Genomic DNA, 11,111 nt, shown 5'->3' on the forward strand with positions numbered 1-11,111 from the left:
AACAATGCACCCTACACTGCCTAGTCCTTGTCCTGTTTTATGGGTGTTTCCAGACTATTTTCTATCTCCCCATTGGCTTGACGAGTGGCAGCAGTCAGTGCTTGCACTGCAGGCTCAGGACAACGTGTTTCGCAAGTTATTTCAAAGGAAATCCATTTCATCCCAAATCAAACGCAGAGTGTTTGCTTTGGCTCTCTTTTCCCTGTCCCTCTCTGGCAGCCTCCCGGTGCAGACCCAACGCGCAGAGCTGTGCACCATCAGCAGGATTTCCAGCATGACGCACTGCCTTTATGCAATCACCAAGAATTTATGACTTTGTAAATTAATTTAAAAAAATAACAACCCAGCCCACAGTTCAAGAACAAACCTCCTTTTCCCTTAACAAAAGCTGTTTGCATTTCATCGACAGCTCGGCTCCTTCGGCATTAGCCGCTGCTGCCAAACCTGAACAAGAACACAGGCTGCTGTCACTAACCCCACTCATGAGCTGCTTCAGGGTTTCTCTGGATTCAACCTTAAAAAAATCAACAGATCCTGCAAACCTGGACAAAGTTTTCCAAACCCTCCCCTCGGTGGCACTAGGGAGAGCTCTGACTGGCTCTCACATGGTTTGGCTTTGCTCCCCGAGTCCCAGTGCCACAACCACTTCTCCCTGAACCTTTGCTTTTCTGCTCTTAATGGAGATGGTTCTGGAGTTTATGATTACAGAGGAAGGTAAAGTGAAGGTGATCCCTGAATGCTGCAGGAAAAGGGAGAGGCTGGGTTAAAAAAAAAAGGAAAAGGCATGTTTTGTTTCAAAAAGGACACACTTTCCAAGCCAGGCTCATGCCTTTTTTTTTTCCCTAACCCACGCTGATCTTGAGTGAGCAAACCCAATCCTGCCCACTGCCCTTTAAAAACAGTTCTGGATGGGCTCCCTGTCCCCTTCAAAGTCCTGCCCACCCATGCTCCCCACTCCCACTATGGGAGTGAATGATTCCCAGCACGTTTCTCCTCCCTCCTGGAGCCAGGATCTTCTGTCCCTCCTGTGTCACTGTGGAGGAGCCCAGCAACCCCCAGTGAGGGAAAATTAACTTGGTAACATGCACAAGGACCTCCTGCAAAGCCAGAGCAACAGTGGGATTGCTGGTAGAGCTGATCCCAACGAGAATCATGGTGGCCTAATCAGACCTGTCAGACAATGGCTGATGCCAAAGAAAATGACCCCTTGGTGACATTTATGCAGCTCCTCATTAAGAGAATCGGTGCAGCTCCGCAATAAGAACAAGCTATGGCAGTGCTGGGCAGGAATGCAGATCCAACAGCACAGGATGCTTCTGTGGCATCAGCAGGTTGATTTTGGCAGCACTGTTTAAAAGGGATTGACCTCATCCCACTCACAGGGGTGTGGGGTGAGCTGGTGCTTTGCTCCCAGCACCAGCCGCATTGGGTGGTACGGCTGCCCCTCACAGCCATCTCCCTCCTCCAGGGCTGCATCCAGCAAAGAACAAAATTGAGCATCTGGGGAGAGGCTCTGGAGACACAGAAAGAGCAAAACAATATTTTTAAATTAAACAAGACACATCTGCTTCTCCACATAACAGGCAGGAATGGTGTGGTTGAGATCAAGCAGGACGACCAGCAGTGAAACCTGTTTGTTTCTGCCAAGAGAAAAGTAAGCTGTGGTAAGCAGGGTGCTCCAGCTTGGAAAAGGCAGAGACAGCACTTCACCAGTTTAGTTTGTGCAGGACAGGAGTTTCCAGCCCCTAACACACACCTCCAGCAGACACCATGAATGCTTTAGACTTTTCCCCTTGGAATTGCTGGTCAGCACAGGGCAGCGAGTTCAAATAAGGAGCCTGCAATACACACATGGCTCAGGCTCAGAGCATGAGGTTTAATCAGGGAGCGTTTCTGGCTGTTCATCCAGACAGCCTGATTATAATTAAGCACACATGTTTTAAGATCTTGAATTGCTGGGAAAATGTTGATTCTAAGAGGAATCCTGCACAGAGCACGTCCACCACCATCATCGCCAGCACACAGAAGCTGGGGTGTGATGGAACCCATTCTTGGGAGGCTGCAGCAAAGCAAAGCCACCCTGACATCCAATGGCTTCATTTCTCCATAACACAGAGTGGGAAAGGCTCCTTGCTGAGGGCCAAATGCATCTTCCCAGGCAGACTGGGCAGGTTGCACGTGCACATGCCTTTTTTTGGGAACCACAGTACAAAGTGACCCAGCAAGCACTCTCCCTCCGGGAGAGGGAAATTTTATTTCATCTGCTCATCATGACAGTGAAGGATTCATTCTGCTCATTCAGGAGCAAAGATGTGCTCTTCCAGCATTGCTGAAGGCACCAAGAGCTCTGCATAGCTCTTAGGATGCCCAGAGCAGGTACTGGGTTGAGGATGCAAGTTAAAATCCTCATGGAACACAAAGGTGCCTCCAGGCTGAACATTACATTTACACCAGTGTAAAGCATCATGAGTGGGGTTAGGCCCACATTAGTCTTTCTAAGCTCCTGATATGATCCTGTCCCTCCCTATGGAGCAACAAAGGCTCAGCAAAGCCTAGTGGGAGCAAGCCAGGAGAGCTCCGGTATGACCGCAGCGAGTTCAGGGGACAGCAATAACCATTTGTCTAAAAAAATTTCATCTAGAAAGTATAACCTGGGGATAAAGTTTGAAAGAGCAGGGATTGTTTAGTCTAGAAGAGAGAAGGCTGAAGGGGATATAATAACAGCCTTCAAATATGGAAAAAAAATGCTTGCAAAGAGGAGGGAATACATTAATTCTCCAGGTCTGCTGACTCCTGCAAGGAAAATTTCAGCTTGGAGAAGAAGAAAACTCTCCCTGTGTAATCACAGCAGAAGGTGGCTGGGGCAGGCTCCAGCACTGGAGGGTGTCCCTGGCACCTAAAGGCCAGGGATGTCCAGGCACACGCAGGGCAGCTCCAAGTCCCCGCTCCCACACTGCCCTGGAGAGCGCAAAGGTGTCTCCTGAGGTTATCTGCCATTCCAGAGCTACACTTATGCATGAGGCCCCATCTTCTTGAGTTACCAATATTTATTTACAGCCACTGCAGCTCCCTCTTAATGAAGTGTTTCATCTGGGAACACAGCTAATAACCCAAGCAAGCCCCAACCTGGAAGAAAGAGCACGTGAGGGGAGACCCCACCACACAGCCCTGACTTTTTTCTAACAAGGAAACCTGAGAATCTGTTTCCCAAGGCCATCCAGGGGACCAGAAGCCCTGCTCTGGGCCTGTGGCACGGGATGGTTGCTATCACATCGCAAGACCATTACCAGGGTGCAAAACCAGGGGCAATGCGCTGACCCCACCAAAATTTCCTGCTGCAAAATGACGCTCTGAGACACTGAGCGCATCCATCACTGGCTGCCCCAGAGGCCCTTGCACTGTAAGAGGAGAGATGGCACCTGCTGCCAGCGCGGTGCACCGGCCGGTGGCCGCCCCGCAGCCCGATCGGCGCCGGCACCGCGGCGCACGTGGACACAGCAGGTTTTTTTTGCTGCCGCTCTCCGCTGCGTGGGGCCGCCAGGCTCAATATTTCACCCCGGAGCCATGGAAACGCACGCCTTTCGGATGAGCACAAGTGAGAGCTGCAGCTCGTCCGCAGGCGTTCAATACAGAACTCGAGCTGGTTGCAGCGCCGGGGACACAAAGCAGGCTTCTGGGTAATGTTCAGGTTTGCTGAGAACACGCTGCAAAATCCCCTCTGAAGTCTCTCCCCACCCCTATTAAGAACCATGTTTATCCCATAAACATTGCCAAGGGAAATAACACCCGAATAAGCAAAGTGACAGCACAAAGATATCCCTCGTGAGCATCACCTCTGCAACCTTGCCACAACAAAGCACTCGGAGGCGCTTAAACCCCACTGTGTGCTTTGCTAAACCGGGGCTGCAAGTTGCATTAATTATGAATTATTAAACCACTCGGCAAATGACAGCAGAGAGGCCGCAGAGAGTGCGTAGGCTGGGTGTGAGGCTGGGAATGGAGCCCCCCGCGAGGGGAAGCAGCTCCCAGCCCCCATTAAATCAAACTCCCCACGAAGCTGGGCTAACACAGGGTGAGCCAGCATCCCACTACAGAGAGAGCATCAGCTGCTTCACCCCGGCAGGGGAACGCAAAATGCCCTGACTTAGGATATTGCACACAAACAGGGCTGTGCTGACGCTTGCTTCTTGCCTTTACATTTATCACAGTGTACACATTTACCTGTGCATAGCAGCCCTCACCACCTGAGCCCCACAGAGGTGCCTGCCAGCACCAAAACCTGGCACCCAGCCCTGATAGCCAGTGTTTAAATGCAGTTATAGAGACACAGGAGGAGACAGCACAGCATCTCTTGTGTCCAGCCCCCTGTGTCAGAGCCTTCTCTCCCACAGCATCAGGCAGGTACATCCTCAATCCGGGTTTATTTCAAGGTCAATCCCAAGAACTAAAAAGGAACTTAAGGAGAAACAGCCTGCCCAGGGCTTTGTTTATAGTTCAGCCCCATCTCACTTTTGAGCGACCTCAGGGCATGCAGAAATAAAGCAGAACCCTTATGTAACTGAAAATTGTGGAAAATAAACCATTTGGGGGAAAGCAGAGCACTCACCAAGTGGGTCACAGTCCCAACAGCCTCCCATGGTGTGCCCCCATCTGCCACCCATAGGTGTCAGGGTATATTTCCCACCTGATCAATCCTTCTCTCAGCGAGTGCTGCTTGGGAAAGGGGTTGGATTTTAACCCAAAAGCATCCCTGTAACCTCCTCATTACCATCCCCAGCTCCTGAGATGAAGCAGGATGACCAACACGCTGGGTTGCGGATGACGTGCCATTGCTTACCCTGACAACATGTCCTTTTAGAAGTCCATTTTGGGTCTCCCCCTGGTTTGGTTCTTAGCCTACATGCTTTGCACTGTCCATGTGTGACACTGAAGGGGTGAAGCCATGCATATGGCTGATCCTGCAGCAAGCACATCAAACCTCCCACTGGTTGAGCAGCAAGACACGAGTAATGGGGAGAAGAAACACTCCTGACAGTTTTTATAGTGTTTTGGCATTGGGCCTTTGGGATGGAAAACCTCTATCTTCACATGGGTTTTGAAATTATCTGGCTTGGATTGGGGAGTGTTATACCCGGGTCTCAAAATTGCACAAAATCCTCCCAGGGATCTCATCTTCCGACTTGGAAGCAGTTCTGCGCTGCCCGTGCCTGGGGGAAAGAGAGTGATAAGAACATGATGGAGAGCTGGGAGCCTCCTCTTTTTCTTAGAAGAAGCCAGGAACAGTAAATGTGTCATTTTCTGGCTTGTCTAACTCAGCTGGAGTGCCTGGAGCATCTGCCCTCTCCAGCCCACAGGAGAGAGGAGCCCCCATAGGATGCAGTGCTGCTGAGGACATGGGGATGGGGACCACTCTCTGGATCCCTCACACCTCACTGCCATCCTTGAGGGTGTTCAGGAGCTGCTCCCAAGCCCTCAGTGCAGGAGAGACTGGGTCAATGAATGTTTTACCAGAAAATATAACCCTGTCCCTGAGGAACATGGCTTGTTCTCCCCCTCACCTGTCCTGCAGCTTTCAGCTCCTCCTCAAGCAGAGGAAGAAGAGGGACTGGAGAAGATGATGCTGTCAGGTCACTACAACTCAGACATACGGGGATCAGCCCTGACCCACGTGCATATTCATATGTTCTTTCTCTCCATTTGCTGGGTATATCACAACTGTTGTCTAGTCCTGGAAAAACGAACCAATTGGGGCCTTTGGAGCAATGTGTGCCATACAACTGAAATGACATTTCACCCTGTAACAGTGCTGCTGTTTAACATCTTTTTAAACTGGATTTATGACTGTGACAGATGAGGCTGTTCCATTCACCCAAACTCATCTTCTCAAGGAATCCTTTGAAATCTATTTCTCCTTTGCACACAACAGTGTCACCGTTCAATGACACTTCTACCTCCAAAGCGCTCCTGCTCTCTGCAAGGGGCACACAGAGACTGTTCTCAGAGAATAACATTTAGCCTGCAGGTACTTTCTTAAGTGGACTATTTGACCAGCTGGCATTTTCTGGAAATAACTGCTTGGAATCAGCAGAGATCAGTTCTTGATTTCTAATTCTGCTGCCAGGCACATACAATACAGTGCCTGCAAAACCTTTTTTTGTAGGGGAACACAAGCACAAGCACTGGGAGCAGGGCTGATGGACTGAGTATCTTCTGGGAAGTGATTAACCTCTGGTAGGTTCAGGCTTCTCATCATGAGCAAAGCTTCCTGGACAAATTTCATCTTAGCATCGTCCTGATGGCTTAATGCAGGGAGCTATGAGGTAAACATTGCTATAGGATCCACTGTTTTGTGTTGTTACTAATGCCATTAAAAAAAAAAGCAGCCAAAGGAAATAAAAAAATAAAAGATAATATAAAACTATAACATCAGCAAAAATGAGCTCTCTCTTGGAAAACGAGCTGGGAAATATATTTTGCTTTTTACCTCTCCATCCAATGGTCATGTTGGGCAAGAGGAGGACCCAGTCTCCAAACTGTAGTGGATCAAAGTCTGTTGTAGCCTTCAGCTGATGGCAGAAAAGGGATTTTCAAACAGAAACGTGTAGGGGAAGGAGAGATGCCCTCCACCAGCAGGAAATTCTGCCCTTTGCCACTGGATGTGTTTAAATCACATCAGCACTTGTGGCAATTACACAAGCACAAACCAGAGCACAGCAGAGACACTCCCACCTAATTCAAACCCCAAAACAGAGCACAAGGAGGGTCACAGCCACCTCTGCCACTACTGTGTCTGCTGGTGCACTAATGCCCACGGTGACAGCAGAGCACAACCCAGAACTGTGAGGGCACATGCCCAGGATTAACATGGTGTCTCACCTCTTTACTAATCCATGAGGAATTGGCTTTAAAGCGATTAAATAGAGCCTTTTGGGTAAGGTGGAAACCTGGGGTCTTGCAGGAGATTGGGGTCACGTAGATCTTGGCCTACACAATGGCTGACCCTGAAATATTATAGGGAACAGCATCTGCTCACAGCAGGCAGCCTTCCGGCCAAAGGACAGGGATTACCGCTGCACACCCCATAAGTTATCTGCATTTACTGACGTCTCCGGCTAATTAGTAGTTAAAGTCATAATAGAAACATCACAGCAAAATCTGCTGCCAGGGAGGGACCAACTTTTAACATGTGCTCTGCAGGTCAGGGACTGTTTGCCCTTCAGCTCCCTATAAAAAACAGAACGTTTTCAGCGATGCCATAAAACCTTAGATGGATGCGGTGTTAATTATTTCACTTTATAAGGTGGAGCAACTGTGCAGCATCGGTAGCTCAAAGGGACTTCATATGCGAATGCCTGGGAGGTTCCAGCAAAGCAGAGCTGGGGAATGCGGGGTGGAGGGAACGGGGTGAGCCAGACCCCCAGGCTATGTTGGGAGGAGCTCTGCAGGGTGCCTGCTGGGCAGCTTGCTTGGCCCCAGAGGGGATGGCAGGGATGGGAAAAGCCAGGCAGTGGGGTGGTGTGCCCTGACACCACCTGCCCAAAAACCTGCTCTCCCTCAGGTCACCAAGTCTCCCTGTCCTCAAAATGCTGCCAATTAAATTGGATGATAATTTTGTCCTCCATAGCTGCAGACACGGCCCTGGGGTAGCTGCCTGTTGCTGCTGCAGTGCCCCCAGCTCAGCTGAGCCAGCTCCCAGAGCAAGGAAAATTATTAGAACCTTACACATTAATAAAAATGTTATCACCTCACTCTGCAGAGAAACGGTGTACACTTGCTGCAAGCCCCATCACGCTGAGCATCTGCTCCAGAAAGCAGGAAAGCAGTGAAATGTTAAGGCAGGCACTGCCAGTAAGGAAACTCATACTTTGGCTCTGTATGGAGGATGGGTGCCTTTGGGAGGTCTCCCTCTCAGCATTCTTAAAAGGGGTTTCAAAATGAAAGACAGAATGATTTTCACTCCAATACGAAGGCCCTGCCACATTTCCTGCCTCTTGACCTGTATCCCCAATAACTTGTTACACTTCAGCTCCAAAGCATGCAACAACCCCTACGCTGCGCAGGGACTACTCATCCGAGCTTGGTGTTGCTCAAGACTCTTTGTACAGATGGGGTTTACGCAATATGAGTTTTTAGGAACACAAGAGGCTTTGGAAATGTGGAGCTCTGCTTAGGGAAATCTTGTTTCGGAGAGCAATTCCCAACTCCCTCGCCATTTCACATCTACTTCTCCTCTGAGTATATCTGAGGCTGTTTGAGCAAAACCCTTCCCAGCTCATTAGCTTCTCTCCCCCATTTTGCTGCTTGCTGGATAAGGAGATCCTGGTTGAACACAGAGATCATTTCACATCTTGCCATGGGGCTGGCAGCTTCCCTAAACAAACACACCAAATCCCGGGAGTGGGTGAGGAGGCAAGGGCGTAGCAGAGCAAACCTGTCCATCCAGGCAGGGCAGAGCCCAGAGCTCGGGTTCAGCTGGGCTCAGCTCTCCATGGGCCCAGTGATCCTCGCCGGCGCATCCCCACCACCCAGTGCCAGCACCCTGTGGGGCATCCTCGGGACTGGGTACCAAACACCCCACAGGCCACTCACTGCCAGTGACAAGGCAGAAGGACTCTGTTTTGCAGGGCTTCAGGTGCAGGACCTGCCCAAATCCAAGCACGGCTTAGCTGGAACAGAGAAAAGCCAGGGGAGCCGCAAAGAAGCAGCAAGGCAGCATCTCTGGTGAGCAAACCAGACCCACTATTCTCTTTCCTGAGAAGTTTTCTCTGCTGAGGGACTTGGAAGCAAGGATAGCTGTGCCACATGAGCGGAGTGGAGCGAGCTGCAAGGACTGAGACTGCCCAGTGCCAGCTGTGGACCAGAGCCCCACAGAGACATGTCCATGCACTCACACCGATCCCCACAGCCACAAATGAAACCCAAACATGTTTGGGGTGAGAGGTTTGAGAAATATGACCCTGGGATGCTCTCGTGAGAAACGGGCTCAGCCTGATGGGACAAGCATCTTGGCAGGCTTTTCCCTGCAGTTTTTACTGAGGGATTGGGGAAGAGGAATTAAAGAGCTGTGAACAGAGGGGGAGGAATTTCTTTTAACTAGTCATGTACTTGAGGATGGCAAAACACTCAAAAGGGGTTAACTGGGCCTATTTCAAAGCATTTAAAAATTTTTTTGGCCTGCAAGGGCAGCTGACAGCAGTCCTTCAAGCGCTGAAGCCTGGAACCTGCCTCTGTGTTAGCAACTGGCCTTGATTTTCCTCCTCTCTTCACAAAAGGGAGGATTAAAGAGCTCGAAAACACTTGTTTTGAGCTGCACAGGAAGGTCAGCCATCCATAAAGCCCTGCATTTGGTAAAAAAGCAAGCAAAGGGAGAGGGGCTGCCAGGCACACTGGGGCCAGGCAGGCAAGCCCATGTCACCGAGCCATGGTCCCCAAGCTGTCGGTCACCCTTGTATGAGAAGACACCTGCTATGGCACTGACCCAGAGCACCAGGGACTCAATCACATGGAGGGCATCCTGGGGTGGTCTATGGGTGGCAGGAGCAGGGGTGACATACCTGTTGCATTGGAGAGTGCAAGGGACTCCATGGAGCCCCGGGGAGTCTGCTCAGTGGGCGTCAGGTCCTCTGAGAACTTGAGGGCATTGATGGGGTGACGGGTGCGGCACTGCGGTGTCGGCATCCCACCTTCCTCTTCCTCCTCATACTTGGGGACTTTGACACTTCCTCTGGCTTCAGGGAAGCTCTGGTTGGACATGTCACTGTAGCTCTCCTGTGAGCGAAGCCTCCCCGAGTAGTAGTCCTCTCTGCAGTCCTGGATGAAGCTGCCGCCGTGGCTCTTCATTGCCAGCGAGGAGCTCCTCTTTGGGTTGCTGAAATGTTTCGCCCATAAATCTGGCTGCGAGCCTGGGACCTGGCTGGGGTTATAGGAGGTCCTTATGTTGCACTGGCTGAGAAGCTGCAAGGGGGTTTGGGACTGACTTTGCTCCATCTTGCCACCGTAGTGATAGAGCTCGTCCCGGCTCCTCCACAAGTGGTCCCTGTTGAGGCTTGGTGTCTGGCTGGCCAGGCTCAGCAGATCCATCTGCAGGGACAGGGGGTCCACATCGGTGGAGAGACGGTTGGAGGTGACCTGCAGCTGGTTGCACGGGCTGCGTGCCCCCTCCTCGCCTTTGCCCTTGTTCTTGCCAATCTTGGCGCTGCGGCGGGACTCCTTGGCTCGCGCGCTCTGGAAAGCCGAGTCGGAGGAGTCGGAGCCATTGGGGTCGTCGCCAATGCTGCAGGCCCTGGAGCAGAAGATCTGGCCCTGCTTGGGCAGGAAGGGCCGTCCCAGCAGGGACTTCTTGCACTGGGCACAGCAGAAGCAGGTCTCGGTGGCGTGCCAGTGCTGGCCATCGTATGTCATCTGGCCCTGGTCGATACCTTGAGGAGGAAGATGCACAGTGTGTCAAGGCCACTTAACACTGCACAACACTTGCATCAAGGTCAGGCAGGGGTTTTGCGCAACCTGGTCTAGTGGAAGGTGCCCCTGCCCGTGGTGGGGGGTTGGAACAAGATGATCTTTAAGGTCTCTTCCAACCTTAAGCATTTCATGACTCTATAATCCCCTGTGAGTGACATGCACTTGGCCTCAGTCTCAAAAGTCCTTTTTCAGGGTTTCTCCAACGCATGAAACTAATCCCATTTCTAATTCCTCCCAGTTCTAATTCCAGGCCTTTGCTTGGGAGTTACTCAATGTTAGGAAAGGCAGTAGAACCATGCCTCAAGCTATTTTGAATTAAATGGGGATATTTCCGATCATAAAGCAAAGGAATGCAAGAAGTTCTCCATAAAGTCCTTGAAGTCAAAGCAATAATATGCTGCCTATTTAAAAAAACAAAAAGCCTCTAACTGAACCATAATGAGGAATTTGTGCTGCCCTGGTTAAGCATGTAACAGAGCAGATGACATCCCTGTCCCTTGCTGCTGCCGCGGCCCCATCCCAATTTTATTTTGTCTTCTGGAGCCCCTTCTCCAAAAGAGAATGGAAAGAGCTGGCCCCAGGGGTCAAACACACACCCTTGCCTTGCACCCAGATGCATTTCCTGGGTTGCTTCACCAGCCCGCCTTGGGCTC

At 50.9% G+C, this 11,111-nt stretch overlaps 1 protein-coding gene across 5 annotated transcripts in view; it reads right to left on the reverse strand.

Moving 5' to 3' along the window:
• PRICKLE2 (prickle planar cell polarity protein 2) overlaps positions 1–11,111 on the reverse strand; it is a 104,938-nt gene that overhangs the window by 2,702 nt on the left and 91,125 nt on the right. For all 5 annotated transcript variants that reach the window (XM_027700713.1, XM_027700717.1, XM_027700716.1 and 2 more), the window contains one exon: positions 9,555–10,418. In XM_027700713.1, coding sequence (XP_027556514.1) covers positions 9,555–10,418 — 864 coding nt within the window. The remainder of the gene's footprint in view (positions 1–9,554; positions 10,419–11,111) is intronic.

This window comes from Neopelma chrysocephalum, unplaced genomic scaffold, assembly GCF_003984885.1.
Source record: "Neopelma chrysocephalum unplaced genomic scaffold, ASM398488v2 Primary Assembly neopelma1_147, whole genome shotgun sequence".
In the NCBI taxonomy this organism is placed as follows: domain Eukaryota; kingdom Metazoa; phylum Chordata; class Aves; order Passeriformes; family Pipridae; genus Neopelma; species Neopelma chrysocephalum.